Below are 20,584 nucleotides of genomic sequence, written 5' to 3'. Positions count from 1 at the left end.
AATCCAGCACCGCTTCAGACAGCATAGGTCAGCTAGAAAATGAAGATCCCTTCTTTCTTTGGGCAGATAGTAAAATCTTGCTTCTTGGAAGAGGTTGTAGCGTCAGATACTGTGTAGCCGAAGCCGTTGCACGGAGGGTGAAGAATAGTGTAACCATGTAGTTCACCAGTTTGTCGCTAAAATATTTGTAGTAATAACGCTGGAACCTGCATATAATTTGAGTATATTTATTAATAACTACATGATCGTGGAGCCAGAAGACACAAGCTCCACCAGGCTCAGCAGCCAAGAACAACTGCAATTAAAACATTCCACAGCACTAAGCAACATAAGTGTTCTACAAATGACATATTAACATTCTACAGAATACAACATTACTACACAGGCATTAACCTTAGAAGAACCCTTCTTTTAACTTCATAAAGATATAATAGTTCTTCGTACAAATCCCAAAACATTTCCAAAGGTTGTCTCTGCTTTTCATATTAACCAATCAGTTGAGTTACCTGTGTCCTTTCCTCAAACTGATTCAGTAGCAGAAAGAGCTCTACACACACTGGATGTTAAAAGAGCATTATTATACTGCGTTAATGGGACAAAAGAGTTTCGCAAAACAAAACAACTTTTTGTTGCTTTTGCTCCACCCCATAAAGAAAAACCTATCTCATAATCCGGGATTTCAAGATGGGTGGCAAATGTGTTCAAACTTGCTAGGTTAAAGCTAAAGTAACTTCAACAGTACCTCCTAAAGTACATTCTCCTCGCAAAATAGGATCATCTATGGCCTATTTAGGCAACATTCCCATGGCTGGCATATGTAAAGCAGCTAAATGGTCTACACACATATATAAAACATTATTGTGTGGATATATTAGCACGTCAACAGGTTTAATGTCGGACAGGCGGTGCTAAAAACACTCTTTCAAACAACTGCAACACCCACTGGTTAGCAACCGCTATTGGAGGGTACTGCTTTACAGTCTATGCAAAGCATGTGTATCTACAGCATACATGCCTCAAACTGATTGTTACTTACCCTGTAAGCATCTTTTCTTGGCATGTAGAGCTGTAGATTCACATGCACCCTCCCTCCCCCGGATACCTATGGTTGTTGCTGTGCTTATTAGTCACATCATACATGCATGGACATCTCTGTACTACACTTACTTACTCCATTCTCACCCTTGTGCGAGAAAACAATTTAACAATGGAGTCGATGCCCATGGGCACTTTCACTGAAAGGAGGAGTCACTTTACCTTGTGACTGGAAAAGACTTCTTCGAAGAAAAACACCTTGCAAACGTCCAGAACCAACACTAGATGGCAGGAGTATGCACAGCATGTGAATATACATCTCTACATGCCAAGAACAGTTGTTTAAAGGTTAATTTACATAATCCTTCCTCAGTGTGGTCCATTTGTCTTGATTGCTTCTCATGTTATTGTGACTGTGCAAATTTTGTTGAAAGATTACAATAATGCATGAATCTGTAATCCACTCCGGTCAGTTATTCGTGCCTGTACACTGGCCTATGCAGATCTGTGGATTTCTGTATAAACGTCTCACTTGTACCTTGGATGCTGTTGAAAAGATTTGCATACATACAGATATTAGAAATGCAGTTTCGTCCAGCTACCTATAAATGCAGTATAGATTTTGCAAGGTGTAGGTTAAGGCTTTCAGGGAAAAAGGCAAAGCTAATTGTTTTGCTGAGATGGTATCACTAAGGGTGCTTCTTAGTTCTTCTTTTAATGGGGTACATATGGTCTAAATGAGGTTCTGTTGGGGCTGTTTCATCCCTGTCAGACAACTCAGTGTTATTCTTGGCAGGGAAGCAGTTAATTCTACCATGCTCTCCAAACCGTGAGATACCCAATGAGTGCTCATGCACGATATTTTCCTCCTCCTTGCATGAGAATAACCTAATCCAACATTATGTCAAGCCTGCACACATTAAAGGGGCCATGATGGATCTAATCAACTAGTTCAGGATCGTGCCCTGTTTAAAGAACTGGTCTGATAATTATTGGGTCTCTTTCTGGATATCTTTGACCGAATGTACCATTCATGGTAAACCCAATGGACCGAAAATTTGGAATGGAGACCTTAACATGAATCAATATGAACTCCATGATTCTCTAAAAGCCACTCTTCCTCCCTTTTCGCAAGGTCAGCAATGCTCTTAATAACACCAGTGAGGCATAGACTGAGCTTGTTGGTGATCTTGCGAGTAAAAACTTAAGAATAAGGGATCAGCTACTTAGTACACCTAGGAGCTCAATAAAAGGAAAACATGTACACGTGTATACAGCCAGAAGAGCATACAAAAAGAAATAATGCTAAATATCGACCCGCCAATTGGTTCCACTAAAAAATAGGGGTAAGACGCTGGTTCAGATTCTTGGATGCAAAGCTAATCCTCCATCCACTCCAAAAGTAATAGAATCTCCAAAAAAAGTGACGAATTCAGTCAGTTCTTCACCAACAAGGCAATCAAAGAATTGCATCTGTGTACTGCCAGCTCAACAAATCTCACAATGAGAAAATACTTGTAAAACTGTTCTAGGTTCAAAGAGCAATTGTCAATTATTTCAAAACTCAGAACATATAAAAACAATGCATTGTTCCTATCCTAAATAGCCAAATAGATACACGTGAATCTTGTACCCTACACAACCAACGTCATCAGTGTTTCCCTCTCTCAAGAGGAAACCACTACATTAAAAAACAAAATAAAGTCTTGTGAGCCAGACTCTCAGCAATTTTCGACCTATCTCGCTCCTACCAGTATTATTGAATGAATGGCCAACCAGCTGAAATGTTCATACCTGACTTCAAGTGCGTTGCCAAATTTAATTCCTCTTTCCAAGACAAATCTAGTCCTGATTTTGCCATTCTACAAAATACTGCTGACACGCTGCACATTGTGGACAAGGGCAGATCAAGCCTGCTGATGCTTCTTGATTTATTTGCAGATTTTTGATAATTTAACAATGACATTTATTCACACACTCATTGACTGAATGGACTTTGAAGGCAACTTTGCCAATTGCTCTTACAATACGTTGGCCAGGCCTACTCAAACGCCCTACACGTTCTCAAGGAATTCTCCAGGAACCTGTTTTAGCCCCAGCAGTGGTTACCCTTCATCTCAAATCACAGGACAACCTCATCAAAGAGCAGGGCTATTGGTATACTAAAAAAAAAAAACGCTTTAGTTACAGGCTTCCACTCCAGCTTATGCTGGCCTTGTAGTCTGGACGACAGATCACCATCTAAAATTAAACCATAGGCAAACAGTTCATACTCATCTCATCTTAGTCATGCTCTTTTGCAGTTCAGATATGGTTAGACTCCAACAACATACTTCATTGCTCCACAGCATTTCTTGAGAGTACCACATCTTTAGAAGCGTTGCCATTATCTAGACTGAAATTCAGAAATGTCACCCTTTCACACATCCAAATAATTTGCTTGCCCCACTTAAGGTCTCTTTATATGCAGCAGCTTACTTGATCCTGGGGACTGGATGCCTTCATTGATAAAGGAGATGCACTTACAAACTGGCTTGCATAGTGCATACCTTTTTACACCACAAATCTATTATCCAGCCAAAAGTTGAAGATCTCAAGTGTCTCTCAAATTCTGCAGGTCCAACAAACTTCCTCTTGAAACCCTGAAACCCTGGTCTTCACCAAAAAGTGCACCGTTCTACATTTGTTGTTGGAATGCTCACCCAAGGTATAAAACTTTGTTCCATCCACCGCCCAGTCCATCTCCTCTTTGTATGATTTCAAAAGAAAACTACAACTCTTTATCCGCTAACAACACTTACCTACATCTTCTCACTAGAATGCAACTTAAGGTGTATGTGAAAGGGTTTATATAGCGCGAACTTGACCCAAGACATTGGGTATCAGAGTGCTTTACACGAGCACCGGTTTCAATACAGATGAACACATACATTTTTGTTAGGCACTGGGAGATTAAGTGACTTGCCCAGAATCACAGGATGTTGAGTGTCGTTGCCAAGACTTGAACCCTGTTCCCTAGGTCCGAGGTTGACCACTTTAGCCGTAAGGCTACATCCTCTCCCGAACTGCAATACTTGATCATCCTATCAATGTCAATTCATGCAGCTTTTTAAATGCCTCACTTTTTATCTTACCTAATGTATATAATGGTTTATAAATAATGTTTGTATATCATTTAACACACTATTGGATTTCATTAGCCAAGTGCTACCGAACACCTGCTTGTAAATACTTTTGTTCCTGAGCTGTACTGTGTAGCTTTTGTAAAGCACTCCAGTGATCTTGGGCCTTGTTCACCCAATATGTAAAGTCTAAATAAATGTAGCTGTTGTCCATGGATCTCCATATATGAAAGGCATGTCTTCATTATTTAATATGTTGAATGTCATGTCAAAACTGAGGGAAGCTTTTCTAAAGTAATTTCAACTACATTGACTCGATCCTCACGACTCATGCTATACTCCATGCCGATTTCCTTACACAGAAAATCAGCTAGATAGATTTTCACCCAACCCGAATGAGGTAAATCTGTTGTCTAAAATCTGACACGTTCAATGTTTTTCAAAAAAACATCCAGTGTGTTTTGTTTATAATGAAATAAAAAAAAGGAGAAAATAGCGGTCAAATGAGGCGGAGTCTAATTTAAAGCGGTCTTGACAGTTGGGCCATCTTGAATTTGCTAAATCTGGCAATCCACAATTGGAAAATAAATCTGATTGGATAAGGGAAAACGTTTTCTCTTGGTCTGTTGTGGATGTGCAGCACCTCTGATAGACTGGCAGCAACTGAAAATTTAAGCTTTGTGTCACAGCAGTGCAAGGTACTGAAGTTTGCCTGCTGAAAAAACGGGGTGGGGTAGATGTGCGCGGAATAGTCCCAAAATGGCTGATCCTCAAAAAAATAAAAAGTTACCTTTTTTGTTGTGGGAGTCTCCGATTAGTCTGTTGATCTGTTCAATAAGCAATTTGTTATGGATCTGTAAATTTTAAACACTCTTTTTGGTCATGAATTCCAGGGAAAAATAAAAACAAAAAGCAAATTCGTAGTGCAACTGTGCACTTCCAAAGGCTTTACGCAGTTGAGCAGTACAGATTTGTGAGCTTGGCACAGGGCTCAGCTAATGTTGAAGACCCGTGCCCTACACCCATCCACTTTTCTCTCATCCATTATTGATGAACATCTATTGGCTATAGCTGTGATTCACATTTTCCCATGGAAATTAACATAGCGTTTAGCACTTTTGGAAACCCCGCAATCCCTATAACTTTTGTCCCTTTGATAGATTTTCACAAAACTCTCCAGTAAGCAAATTAGGACGGAGCAAATGTCAGGGAAGTTTTGTGCAGCAGTCAAATTTAGCAAGTGTTAATAAATATTTTCCTAAGTACTGAGTGAAATAAGAATAGCTACAGAAATGCAGCTGCAACCCTCGTTATGTGGTGAAAAAGTTTTGATGTATTATCTGCACGTTAAATACGCATATTGTACTGTATGTTTTGTAACATACAATCCTGGATGCAAAGAAAAACTTCATCTTTTAGGGCCAGATGTAGGTAAATTACATTTACTGATTCTAAAATACCGAATTTTACCGATTCGGTATTTTAGAATCGGTAAATGCTATGTAGCAAAAAAACGGGTAAAAATTACCAAATCAGTAAGATTCGGTATTTACCGATTCAGTAATTGCCATTCATTCCTATGGCCATAGGAATGAATGGCAATTACCGAATCGGTAAATACCGATTTCGGTAAATTGGAGGACACATTCAAGGGTGCCAGGGTGTCACTTTGACACCCTGTTGCACCCCTGAATTGTGCTTGTGTGCAGATGTGGCACACATACACGCCCTAAGGGCATGTATGTCTCCCACATGGCACTGTTGAAAATGCACTGATTTGCATTTTCAAAGGTATTCCCTATTTACCACCAACTTATAGTTGGTGGTAAATAACGAATCCTAAAATGGGAAAAGCACTCATTTGAGTGCTCCCTACATTGTAAATTCGGTAATTTACCGATTTGGTATTTTAAGGAAACCAATACCGAATCGATAAATTACGGAATTTGCAATTTAGGCCACCTACATCCCAAATGCCCAATACCGGACGGTAACGGCCGAAATACGGTAATTTCGGCCGTTACCGACCGGTTTTGGGCCACCTACATCTGGTCCTTACTGTTTTTGGGCCAGATGTAGGTGAGGGACATTTACCGATTCTAAAATACCGAATTTTACCGATTCGGTATTTTAGAATCGGTAAATGCTATGTAGGGAAAAATTCGGTAGGTAATACCTAATCGTTAAGATTCGTATTTACCGATTCGGTACTCCCCATTCATTCCTATGGGCCTGGAGGCCCATAGGAATGAAGAGGAATTACCAGAGTAAATACTGATTCGGTAAAAGGGGGAAAACATTGAAGGGTGGCAGGGTGTCACTTTGACACCCTGTTGCACCCCACAATTGTGTATGGGTGCACATGTGGCACACATACATGCCCTAAGGGCATGTATGTCTGCCACATGTCACTGAAATAATTTGCATGAAATTGCTTTTTCGGGGGTTTTCGTTAATCACCACCAACTTGTAGTTGGTGGTAAAAAACGAATCCTAACATGGGAAAAGCACTAATTTAAGTGCTGCCTACATTAAGAATTCGATAATTTACCGAATGGGTATTTAAGAATTCGGTAATTTACCGATTCCTTAAATTACTGATTCGGTGATCCTTAGATTAGGCCCTTCATCAGAAAAGCCTAATACCGGTCGGTAACGGCCGAAATTCAGTAATTTCGACCGTTACCGACCGGTATTAGGCTTCCTACATCGGGCACTTTTATCTCTATTGTCCAGTAAATTACAAAATATACTTAATATGTGTATTTAAATTGTTTTTAGAGAAATCCCATCAAAAAAGTACACCTCTTTGGAATGATTTACTAGAAGGCCGCCTAGGACACTGTTCTTCAAATGACTGTCTATCTAATGTCGCAAATTTGTTTCACTCCGTAATGTGTGCATATTTTCGTTTGAGCTTTGGTGGAGGCCACGTTTTCCTATTTCCACCAGCATTTAATAAATTGTCAGTAAATTCATTGTGAATCTAGCAAAGGTGCACATCAGATGAAACAAAGGTTCTGACCCATACTTGGATGAAAGTACAGATATGTTGTGATTGTGTGTTACTTCGGCACAATACACACAGAACAGGTCCTGAAAAGAATCCAAGCTGATATGAGCAATGTAGGCTTTTGCTTCACTCTTAGAAAGAGCACCATCGGACAGCATGGTCATTCAATGGTAACGGGTATTGCTGATTTCCTATCTGAAGATGCTGCCAGGCGAAAGTGAGAGCAGTAAAGAATTGGGAGTAGCCTGCCCACCAAACGATGGGGGTGAAGGTGACTGGGGATCTGCAAGGTTTCAAACTTTAATATCTTATTCACTGAGTACCCAACGAAGAAATGGCTCTGTTGGTAGTAAACGAAGACAAATACGAACAGCACATCATAATATTTCGGTAGCAGAAAGATCTGATTTCATCAGATGAATAGCCTGTTTATCATGCCATGAATAACAAGTAAAATTATTTAACAGAGGAATGGAATGGTTTGCAATCAGAAGTATCACAGTGCAGATACAGATTGGTCGACATTGAAAAATATGAAAGCCATTTTGCATTGGAGCTGCTGACTAGACTCTTTAAATAACAACCATGTCTCATCTGCGATCTGCAAGGCAGCTATCAAACATAATCATGCACTAATACTTTATGCGTCATTAATGCTGAATTGCTGAAATTAAATAACTTTTTAATATAATAAATGGATTCCCTCCAACACATCTATCTATAAGATCTATTTTGCTATGTATCAAGAGCCACTCATCTTGCGTACACACAGATTGATACAGATTAAAGGTGGTTGGTTTTATTGAGCACAATGCCACTTGTGTTTAGCACGAACGTAACAGTTATTCAAAAATATGTTGCTGAAAAGTCACAAGATTAGAACAGGATGGCTTGCGGGGACAGCTGAAACAGATGATTTTACAGCTTTTTTCTGCACGAGTTACAGATTCCAGTGTGCTTTTACATCTCTGTTTTATTTGAGCACATATTCTTAGGCTTTCCATAAACCAGGATCTCTTGCCTGAGCTTCTAGGGGATTTGATTAGATTGTTTTTTGTAGTTGCTGGATCAACCTTCTTTGTTTGTCTTCAGTTTTTATGCGCTAATTGAAAGTTTTACAACAATTGTTTCCCCCCTCTCCCTTTGTCATGCCACAGAATGACCGTAACTTGTTCTTTACGTTCCAATGTGTACTCTGTTCGAGCCGCTTTACAGTTGCCCTTTATGACTTCTTACCCTCATGACGGTGTTCCTCGTCATCGGGTACATCAGCATGACTGGTTTTGCGGATGCAAGCATCCTTCTTGCCAAAAGTTTGGAGTATTTGATTATTATTTTTTTTAAACACAACATGTATATTTTATGTATATGTCGTAGGTATGAGAGTTGTGGCTGCAAGGGATTCGTGATCCCTCTGTAGTGTTGCATTGATGTGAGACCTCAATATTCTTGGTGGGGCTGCTGCAGCACCGCCAAGCATATTATTAGTTTCCTGACCACATCACCTTTCATGGCAGTGAGCCTGCCTTTAATGGTGCTGCAGTGAGAAAACAAAGTGGGGCCTGCATGGCCACCTGTTGTCTCGGGACCATGAGATGCATGCAGGGGAGCACATGGTGTGTCCTCCTGTCTGAATGCACCCTCTTTCCTGTACAGCATGGACTGCAGAGTCCGTGCCGTCCAGGAACGGGCTTTGGCGCTCCCTTTGCGGTGCCTTTTTAATAGCCACTGCGTGGGAACGTCAAAGGACCGCCCGCCAGACCACGAGATACCTTGTAATCTGGGGCGCGGCCGGCGGTGAGGATTGGCGGTGTGGGAGCAGGACTTCTGTATAAAAATTAACTAGCCACGTGATATTAGCCATAACCATTCCAAGATCCTACAAAAATCAGTTAGTCTGTTAAAATACTAAAGTTAGAGGTAAATTAAGGGTGACTGGGTGTTAAATATTGGGTACAGCACAGAAAGCTTGCAAGATAGAAAATTCCACAGTTCAGTTAGTATCATATTTCTAACTCCTACATCTGCTGAACGCTTTCAACAATACCAAACATGTTTTCACCATACAATACCATATCATGCAATATTTGTTATTACATTTATAATGATTGCACATAAGGTAGATTCCAACTACCTGGAACAAACATTTGCAACAGTGATGCAATATGGAAAATACTATCAGGAGTTTGTTTCTCACTAATTTAAATCCTCCTAACCGAAACAAAAAGTCAGGCAATCATGTACTCTGTGCCTCCCCATGCAAAGATATAGTGTAAAATTGCCATTTAAAGTCAGTGCCACTCTTGCTACTTGAATAATCTTACAGTCTCTTACACAGTCATCAAGATATTTTCTTTTTGCCTCATTCTCATCTTAATTCCACGTTTCATACATTCTGGCAGGGGAAAAGCATAGGGTTAAGAATAAAATGTACTGTCTTTTGAAATATTTTGTTGTATCTAGTATTAACATTTGATCAACTTTTCTTTACCTTTATTTTTCTACGCATATATTAGGTATGTTTTTTGACCTGATCTACTCTTACAAAAACCCAAATAAAACAAAGTCAAGCAATCAACTTAATTTATCACTATGAATTCTCAAGAAACTGATTCCCATAATTTTATTGTGCTATTTCCAAATCCAAAGTGCATTTTTCTAAGTCTAAGTCTAGGTGAAATACATATGACTGGATTCTTATGTTTTCCGGCAGTCCGTGCACTGGGGAACAGAAATGTTGAAGATGTGGAAATCCTTGAACACAGAACATTACAGAGAAAAGCCAAAGAGACTGTTCTCCAACGGCACAACAGGAAATGTATTGACAGCGAACAAAGTAGCATTAAAAGGGATCTAAAAAACGGTATAAAGTCACTAAATAACTGGATTGCCCCTATATTTGAACTAGAAGCAGATATAAGACAGAGCTCACACAAGCATAGCTGTTGTGACGGAATGACCACTAATCAGCCCAGCTGTGCCACCTCCCAGACACCCTATAGAGCAGGACTGCTCCACTGGTGTTCAGCATATGAGAAATGCTGTATTAAAAAGTCCAAACTTATCTTTTACCAGAGGAGTCACTGGGGGGATAGACTTTACCAGTGCAATGAGTGCACCCAAGATTTTCTTGTACAAATCCTACCTGGTAAAACATTAACGGATCTACACAGGCGAGAGATGTTTCATACATGAGTCAAGTCTGATAGTTCATCTGTGAACTCATAAACGAGGGTGCCATACAAGTGTGAAAAGTGTTTCACTTGCAGCTCAAATCTCCTTCGTCATCAGATATTGCATTGGCTGCTTGTTTTAGCAAATGATGTTCACATGTGTAATGTTCAAGGACACTGTTTGAGTCTGTACTTTGCAGTGACAGCCTGGTACATTTCTGGAATTCAAAAGGGATGAATTTCATTTTGAATGTTAGATTATTTATTGCTAACCCCTAATTTCATTGACTTTATTGGTAAACAACTACTCTGTGCTTAGAGATAGAAATTACCACTGTGTCACAACTATCATTTTCAGGCACTGTTGTAATGCCTACACTATATTACTATTTCTAAAATGTAAAACTTACAATTGTGCAAAAAGAGAATATTATTGAAATGTTTTTGTTCGACTTGGTTAAGACCTACACCCAACATTTAAGAGAAAATAGTACATGTCTAAAGTGTTAAAGCAGATTTTGGGGGTAAAGTTTGAGAGGTGAATGACTTCTCCAGAATACTTAAGATTGTTGGACTATCGGTTTTTATTTAGCGGGCCGTTGTAGTTTTGTGTGTTCACTTTTTGGAAGGGTGCTTTGTCTTCCTTTGAAGAGCATAGATCAGTATTATCTGTAATGAATTCACCTAGTTAATAGGGTTGATGATATTTGATGAGTGTCACTGGGGCCATTTTAATGTAATTTTATACTTACATAAGAATATTTAGTGGGAAGCAAGTGTTTGAGTAAGATCGCGCCCTCTGTTACTCGATTGTGCTCTCCACTGTTGCTCAATTGTCCTTTCCTTTGGAGCCCGCTGACATACTTTCAACATCTAATTGAATGTTTGCAAAGCAGTCTCCATTTTCACTACCTGAAATACATTGTCAGGTTTGCACTTACATGTGAAGGAAATGTCCCCATGTTTCTTTCTTTCAGTATAATTTCTAAGACTCGCAATCAACATTGTATTTATTTTTTAATTCCATAATCCAGTTTTTGAAATCCATGTGACTGGATTTTCGTTTTCTCCAGCAGGCCTTTGGTCAGCCAACAGAATTGTTGAAGAAGATGAACTCCTAGAATCCTGTCCTCCCCAAAACCATGACCTGGGCCACCAAATCAAAGGGCAAATCAGCATCAAAAGAGAAATAGAAAATACAGAAGCTGGACAATACAAATTTTATGATTGTGAAAGGAACTTACATGAGTGGATTGAACCCAGTATTCAAATCAAAACACATTTACAGGACAATCCTCTGGTCCGCAGAGTGTGCATGAACAAAGGTAGGATCCAGTCTAATTTGCCTGTATATCGAAGGACACACCGATCAGATAAATGTGCAGACTGTACGAAAAGTTTTGATGAAGAATCCCAACTTATGCATCGGAAAATTCATTTGGGTGGAAGAGACTATCAGTGCAATGAGTGTACAAAGTTCTTCAAGAACAAATACTCCCTTCTTAAACATTGGCGGATTCACACTGGAGAAAAGCCATACAAGTGTTCTCAGTGTGAAAGATGTTTTACTCAGGACTCAAGCCTAATCGTTCATCAGCGGACTCATAATGGAGAACGTCCCTACAAGTGTCCGGAATGTGAGAAGTCTTTCACTTGCAGCTCTAATCTCATTCGACATCGGAGAACCCATTCAGGGACGCTCTTCTAAACAGCTCACCTGTGAGCAGTAACAAACAATGATTGAAATAATTTATATCCAAAGAAGAGTTGATAAATAGCACTTCCAAATCTTTAATGTGGTTGTGAAGGATTGGGGGTGGGGGGAAAAGGGTGTCATGTAAAGTTCCTGGCAAGTGAAGACAAAATTATTACAATGTTAATGTCACGATCTTTGATTTCCCATTGAAGGTTATCCTAATTTATTTCTTACTTAATTTACTGTGATATACTGTTCATATTCTATGAACAGGACATTTTCTTTTGACTAAAGTATTGTTTATTGACAACATTGATAATGCAAATGTGTAAAATGGTTAATTATGCAACTGGGAACTTTCCTCTTTTAGTGCTAGGTACTGAAATTCAGAGGTATTGTGATTAAATGTTTTAGACCTTGCCTTGGAACTCCAAATGGCTGAAATGTGGAGTTCCTAAAGTTAAACAGAGGGTAACTGGAGACTTCAGCACACATGTATTTATTTGCCGCTGAAGGCACCAAATCTTGTTATTAGAAATAGTTCCTTTTAATGGTTCACCATTTAACTGTTGGAGCTTATCAGCTACCAGTAGTTCTTCCTTCACTTCAAGACTCAGTTTACTCCCATTCTTTTTCCCTTGATCTTTAGTTGCTTCAAGCTACTTGAAGTTTAAACTAGTGACGGCAAACACAAAGGATATTATTAGAGGTAGTAAGGTTTGCCAGGTTGCTGGTGCTCGAAATTTGAGTGTTAATTGCAGTGATAATGAATTTAGTGAAGAAGACTGTCCGGGTAGAACACATAACTAAAATCAGTCAAAATACTTTAAATAACATGAGTTAATCTCTGGAAATATTTTCTTTTTTATAGAGAAGAATTAACTAAAATCTTGGGAGAAGGAAACAACCATGATAATTCTTATTAGACTAATGCCAAACATGTGGGCTAAGTGCATCAAACCATACTCACTATATTTCGTTTCAACATTTCTGAATGTTTAGAAAACACGCTAATTGAAATATCAAGGGTCTTTTTTCCCCTCTCATGTAATGCGTGCTGCACGCTTCTCTTCAGCCCTTTTGTGTATAGATGGCAGGGTTTATGCACTTTCAATAACCCATTCTCAAGCTCTCCTTTCCTTGATTCTATAGGTAACTATGCACTTTGTTTGTTTTGACACTGTTCTTCAAACCTCAGATAAAGCTAAACCGTTATCTGGTAATTTCCAACATTTCTAAAATCTTTGGATAATTTATGGAGCTAAGAAGTGTGTAGGTGCTAAAATATCTGCAAGGACTAAGAAATCTTTGTTTTATACAATAAAATATGGGCCACAAATTTGATTTGTGTTCATGTAAATATATTTTGTGATGAAAATATGATGGTATTAGTGAACAGTACTGTCCATAACGGATTGGCCTCAACATCTTTGGTCACCATGCTAGTATTCTTTCATAGAGGTACTGTGTGCGGATTTGATGCCACACCTAGACTACAAAAAATGAATTACTAAAATGGCACATGCATAACTTACAAAGAATTGAAACCCCCATGAAAGTAGCTGTATTGAAGTTAATTTCCATTTGAGAAAAAATGGCTTTAATATCAGTTGGAATCCCCTGTGGGCAGTCAAATATATTTCATAAAGACAAACATCTACAAATGCAGCTAACAGGGTAGCTTCTCCTACTTATGTTTTTATAGTTGTTCCTTAAAAGCTCTTTAAATACAAGTAGGGGAACAGTAGAAAAGGAAGGATTGGAAGGCTAGTGTTTTAGTGTTACATTGTCAACTCTTGGATAACTATGATTAAACGATCACCTGAACATGAATTTAATAGTGAATGTGAATGAGTAAGCACATTGAAAAATCTTAAAGTAATCTGCATAAATAACTTCTCCTATATGTGTAACATGCAAAGATTAAAAGGAGAATAATGAGGACATATTTATTAGCCAGTTCTGTAGCCCTTAACAATTGATGTCAAACACTTTCTTATCAATTCTTGAATAACTTTATAACTAATAAAACAAATGTATGTGGACTGCATTATGATTTTGTGATCTTTTTTTCCTCAATGCTTTCTACATTTATTTGTACATATGTTATATTTCCTTGCTTGGTTTTTGACTTATGGATGACTTGATTCTTTTCTCTTTTCAGCAAGAGATTTTCCTGGGAACAGTATTATTGAAGAGGATGGATTCCTTGAACTACTGAGAGCAGCAGGAAAAGCCAAGGCAACTCTCTTTCAGGAGCACAATGTGGGATTTATTCGCAAGGAGCTAAACCTTAACACAAAGGATCCAGATAAAATGTGGCTTGTGCAAAGTAAATCTGCTGATTGTGGCATCAAAAAATTAATTAATCCAATTTGTCATGTGAATGACCATGCACACAGGATTTCACATAATAAGTGTGGTAAAATGGCACCAGACCAATCAATGGTTCTGCCATACCATATATCTCTGAGAGAGGCTACGCCGGAAAACACCGTGCATTGTGGAAATAATTTGAGTAAAATGTCTGGAGTTACTACATTACATCATTGTAGGGAAAGAAGATACCAGTGCAGTGAATGTAAAAAATGCTTTTGGGCGAAGTCTAGTTTAGTAGAACACATGCGGATCCACACAGGAGAAAGACCATATAAGTGTTCCTTTTGTGAGAGATGTTTCATCCAGATATCCAGTTTGATTGTTCATCAGCGGACTCATAATGGTGAACGTCCATACAAGTGTCCCGCATGTGAGAAATCTTTCACTTGCAGCTCAAATCTCCTACGTCATCGTAGGACACATACTGTTCCATCACCAAGAGTTCAGTCATGAATATGTTATAGCAATGATGGTGACTTTAAAGTGTTAATGTTAAAAGGCTTCATAAAGATGAAAACATTTTTATTTTCCATAAACTCGTATAACAATTACATTGTCTGAAATGTGTTTGGTTAAACAATGGTGACAAATTTAATGTTAATGTTATTGGGATTTATATAGCGCTCGGCTGCCCCAGCCAAGGGGCGTCCCGGCGCTGCGAGTGAAGCTGAAGGCAGAAAGAAGAAAGCATCAGAGGGGAGAAGGGGAGATTACTGAAAGAGGTGGGTTTTGATGGCTTTCCTGAAAGCCAGAAGGTCCTGTATGCCACGGATTGTTTCCGGTAGGCTGTTCCAAAGCTTGGCAGCGAGCAGGCTGAAGGATCGGCCGCCTATTCTGGCCAGTTTGGTACGGGGAATGACCACAAGATCATGTTTAATAGGATATGATTTCAACACTATCCACAAAATGTAAATAATTCTCTGAAAGTATTTTACATGTAGTTTTTCCACTCTAAAAAATGGTCATATCAAAGATAATCTTAATATCTCCATACTGCAGAGCGTAATGCCAAATGTAGAATCTCAGTGTTTTGAAACAACCCAGCCTAACTAGGTGTGTGTTCCTAAAGGGATTCACGACCAGATACATTCATACATATTTTTACCGGTTCAAGCTTTCGTATGATCGTTACAACTGAAAGCAGATACACCAGCTAATAAACTTAAATACGCAAAAGACTTCGATATGACCTATTATCCCCTGATGTATTTCTGGTGCACTGCCAATGCCTCTTATAATATAGCATTTCTTTAGTTTGGGGAGTGTTCTCATGTTACTGCATTGATTGTCTTATAAGGTTTAATTGATTTCACATTATGTGGAAAGGTGTACCCCTCAGTTAATTTTCAGTTTGCCTGATTTAGCTGCTTGATCTTTTTGTATCCTAGATAAGTCTGTCAAATGCTGTGAAATACCACAATGAACAATGTCTTTATTGAAAACTATGAGGTAAGTTGGACTGGGGTATTAGTTGTGGTATAGGTTGGTAAATGGTAGACTTTGCCACTGCCTGAGATTCAGATGCCATCTTGATAAGTGTTCTTTTTTCATAAGCTGGAACCCTAGGCATCAGAGGGACAAACTCTTCCGTGAGAAAACTTCTAGTGTTTGAAATCCACTCAATTTCTCCTTGCTCATAGCCTTGCTTATCACATTTCAGTCCATATCGGTCAAGTTATGTTCTTAGTGAGCTTTATCTCTATACCTGTGTGTGAAGTTGAAGCCAAAAGGAGTGCTTAATATGATGCTTAAGCTCTAGATGCTTTATGGATGGATATAAGTGCATTGTGACTGTAAGTAGGGGTTGAATGTCCTGTATCTGTAGCAGAGACTACTCAGACCATGGGGCTGAAAGTGTGTAGTTGCACTCATGCAAGGATGTAGGAGAAATTGCGGAAAGATAGACCATTGTATTACTGGTGGTGCCCAGAGGAGAAGGGCGCAAGCTACCTTTAGAGGTACAATTTTACACTAATTAAAGTATACGGGCTGGTGTCAGTACATGATTGGTAGAAGGCCCACCTGCTGGAATGACTAGTCTGCAACCGGCTATTATATATGTTCTGAGGAGTTAAGCCCATAGGAATGGTCTGTATACGAGCAGCCGTAGTAGTTACTCTGGGTCCATTGTGGAGTCAACCCGGGTATGATAGGGAACTGCCAGTAGTGATGACCACTATACACCTGACCATAATACAAATCTTAGTAGCTGTGGGAGGGACAACACACAGTAATAAACATTAAATTGCCAACCATAGATAAATATCTGAGGAGTGTAGCATAGACCAATGGGTTTTAACCTTTATTATGGAAGCAACCATGGTATATGTTTCCGTGGAATCGGAAGAAAATCACTGCAAGTAAGGATCAAACCTTAATATCGTTAACAAAAATATTGAGACCCTATGCTTATTTTTTAAAAGTCACTAAACGAAAAAATATATTGAAGCCAAAATATCTAATTTAACCTATCGAAAACAAAAATATCAGAAAGTAAAATATTAAGACTTAGAACTAACCATAGACTTACGAAATTATTACGACTACCGAGTTGCGGTGACTGTCCGTGGACCGCCAAAGTGGCGGTCCACCCACCCTATTATGACTTGGGTGGATGGACCGCCACAGGACCACTGCAACTGCCGGGTATCTGTGATCCCACAGCAGTTGTGCAGTGGTCGGGGGCAGCAATATGCGGATTGTCTGCTGCAGCACCGCCAGCCATATTATGAGTTTCCGCCCTGCCATCATTTCCATGCCGTTGAGCCTGCCATGGAAAGGATGGCAGTGAGGGAACTCGGGGGGGAGGGGCCTGTAGTGCCCCATGTTAACCTCTTGGCCTGGGAATGTATGTTGTGCCCCCCTGCATTTTTTACCTTCCCTGGTCCTGAATGGAAATAAATGTACAACATTATGCATTTCTTTCTGTGCAGGACCAGGCTGCGGTGGTCTCACGGCGGTGCATTTCTAAGGCACAACTGTGTGCCTTAGATACGGACCTGCGTAAAAGGAGTGCCTGCACAGGATTAACACGTAACCCAGTGGGCGGTCTGACTGCGAGTTCGGTAGTCTTGCAGCAGGGCGCTGGCATGGCGTCCTGCTGCAAGACCGGCTAACTCATAATCTGGCCCTAAGGTAAAAATATCAAAATGAACAATATCGATCTACATAAATATCGTTAAAGCAAATGAGTAACAGTAAAAAAAAATACAATTCACAATATTTTAGCAAACAACAAAAAATATATCCTTCAATAAAAACTACAATTTTTAGATAAAATATATTATTTACCTATTTAACCAAAGTTATACATTTATTTGGGGAGAGGAGTTGGCCTAACGGCTAGGGCGCTCGACCTCGGACCTGGGGATCTGAGTTCGCGTCTCGGTAACGACGCCAAAACCTCCTGTGATTCTGGGCAAATCACTTAATCTCCCCGTGCCTAAAATGAAAGTAACTGGAAACGTAAAATGTAACGTAACTGGAAAAATATGTAAAGTGCTCTGATACCGGATTCGGTTCGCGTCTAGTTCGCGCTATATAAAACTCTGCAAAAAAAATAAATAATGCATCAATGTATAACACCTCTAAATTATATATTACACACATTTACATTCACTAATATACAACACAAAGTTCTATTTACAAAAAATATTGTTTTTAAACATCTTAAAATAAATGCATACAATAATAAATAATGTTATATCTAATCCTAGCATAAAAAAAACATTAACCCTTTGCGTGCTTGTGACGGGACCGTTCCGTCACGAGCCTCGGGTGGGCTGTGCTGGTGACGGAACAGTTCCGTCACAGCCAACTCGCTGCACCTGCGCGGCGCTAATTCCACGCCTGCGCTGACGTTCTAAAGAGAGGGCGGGGCCGTGACGGAACCGTTCCGTCACAAGCACAGCTCAGCCGAGGGCCGTGACGGAGCCGTGACAGAGCGGTTCCTTCATGTACGGGAGCGCCGCACGGCCTTGCCTCCCCCTTAGCGCTGCGGCGGAATAGCCGCCGCAGCTAAGGGGTTAATTGGCTTTTTCCAAATAAAGACATAACTGAAAAAAACGAATTAAAAGGAAGTTAAACAACCAATACTATTAAACTATAAAACACTGTAATCAATACAATAGCTTAATCAATTAAACAAACAATAGAAATTCCACATTAACATCACAAAAAATTGCTCAAAATGCCAAACACTTCAAGAGGAAGAAATATTATTAAACAAATAGTAACACAGTTTTTCCGTTTATCTTGTTCCACAGATTCTATCTTCAGCTAACATTTATCAACAAGCACACATCAAATACCATGAAAAAAGTACTTCTAAAAATCTGTTTTAAACATAGTTAAACAGCAACACTTAAAACTCCAGATAACCTAAACGTCTTTAAACATCAAAAATATATGTGCAACAAATATAAAAACTTTTTTTCCCAACAGAAAAAAGCACGTTTCAAGAAGGAGCTTGCTAGAAAAAAAAATCCAAGAATAGAAAACTTCACTAAAGATGATGCAAATGAGTTTAGAAAAAACAAAATAGTCTATATAACTGTATATTAATAAAATCATGTATTTAAAACGTATTTCTATATTCATATTATTACAGTAAAGTAAAGTTTTAGAAAATATAAGGGAAGCAACCACTAGTTCCCAAGAACCCACTGGACAAATACTTGAAGATGTGCTACCCCACATAACAGAGCATATAACAGGCCAGTAACCAACAGTACCCTCCTTAAAATGCCTTATAACTAAAAGTAAAAGGGCCAACAGCAGAACCCCACCTGCCCCTAAAATATTCAGAGATATAGACATTCAATCAGAGCTTACAATGCCACACAGAGAGGAGCAATTCCTAATATATGACAATAAAAGTAATGAGAAACGTAAATTTATATTAGCTACCCCAACAAACTTGATAAAACTATCCCAACGTCAAACATGGATGATGGATGGCACAATCAAAATATGTCCCAAACTATTTATTCAGCTGTACATCATCCATGGTGAATTTCACAAAACTACCTTTTGTCTATCCATCACTGCCAAACAAATGGGCCAAGTACCTACATGAAACTGTTAAACCAGATTAAGCAACAAAAAACTACTGCCCCCCAAAATGATTATTAACTTAGAGCAAGATATGACCCCCGCAGAGCCATACAGGCATGTTACTACCATTTTAATAAAAGTATATGGTGTCATCTACAGAAATCTGCACCCATGGCCTTATTACTAGTTTATTGGTCTGTAGACTGCGGTACCAGGGGTCGCAGTTCGAACGCCGCAAGCTCGGTGATCCAAATGTCTTAATATGTGATGATTGGATTGCTTTTGCAAAATCCTCGCTGAACTGCATACACCACCAGCATACTGCACACTGCCGGGGTCGCGGTTGGGAAAGAGCAGATGCTTAGGGCGGTATACGGGAGTTTCATCGATTTCCGTATTAAGAGTTGGCTTTTTCATGAACTGACCATGGCGGGGGGACAGCCAGCTTTAAGTCGGCAGAAAGGAAGGATTTGGGATGTGTAGTCACCCCTTTCTTGTTCTTTCAGTCAGATTTTGACGTGCATCCCTTTCTTCAGGTCCATGAGCTGACCGTGGTGGTGGGACTGCCAGCGTTAAGTTGGCGGAAACTAAGGATTTGGGGTGTTTACTAACCCATTTCTTGTTCTTTCGGTCAGAGTTTGATGTGGATCCCTTTCTTCAGGTCCCTCTTCACAGCATCATCTTCACCCCTAGGATTATGACCCTGTTTGTTGCGATGTACAGGTGATTCCTTTTTGTACCATATACCCATTGCTTAGACTGCCCACACGAGCCAGACTCCGGCAATGGGAAGGTGGTATTTTTCCACATGTACCATGCATATATGTGCATCCGACACATATGAAGTAGTAATGCTCACACAGTCATAGATACTTGTGGACTAGTAATCACCACCACTGCAAAAACTCTGCATCCACACCACGGACACCGCGGTAAACTCGTAAAACGGCGGTTGGAAGACCTCTGGTTCTGAGGGTCACCTGGTGGCCGCTGTGTTCAGGCAGTCAGACCACCAAAACTGTAATAGGGCCCTAAGGGTGGAATACGCCACCAACTGACAATTTGCCTTTGGGAAAAAAAATATATTGAAGGAGCCTACGTCCCTGTGACA

The 20,584-nt window shown here is 39.5% G+C and overlaps 1 protein-coding gene across 3 annotated transcripts in view; it reads left to right on the top strand.

Moving 5' to 3' along the window:
- The window catches only part of LOC144770337 (uncharacterized), a 210,812-nt gene extending 195,843 nt beyond the window's left edge, over window positions 1–14,969 (top strand). Inside the window, exons 8-9 of one of the 3 annotated variants that reach the window (XM_078654781.1) lie at window positions 11,420–12,062; window positions 14,204–14,325. In XM_078654781.1, the coding sequence (XP_078510907.1) occupies window positions 11,420–12,051 (632 nt within the window). In that variant the 3' untranslated portion in view covers window positions 12,052–12,062; window positions 14,204–14,325. Of the gene's footprint in view, window positions 1–11,416; window positions 12,063–14,203 lie in introns of all 3 variants that reach the window. The other 2 variants (XM_078654779.1, XM_078654778.1) reach the window with 2 other exon arrangements.
- Window positions 14,970–20,584: the final 5,615 nt, after the last annotated feature.

This window comes from Lissotriton helveticus, chromosome 7, assembly GCF_964261635.1.
Source record: "Lissotriton helveticus chromosome 7, aLisHel1.1, whole genome shotgun sequence".
Classification (NCBI taxonomy): domain Eukaryota; kingdom Metazoa; phylum Chordata; class Amphibia; order Caudata; family Salamandridae; genus Lissotriton; species Lissotriton helveticus.
The sequence above is the reverse complement of the archived record's forward strand: the minus strand, read 5'-3'. Positions and strand labels throughout refer to the sequence as shown.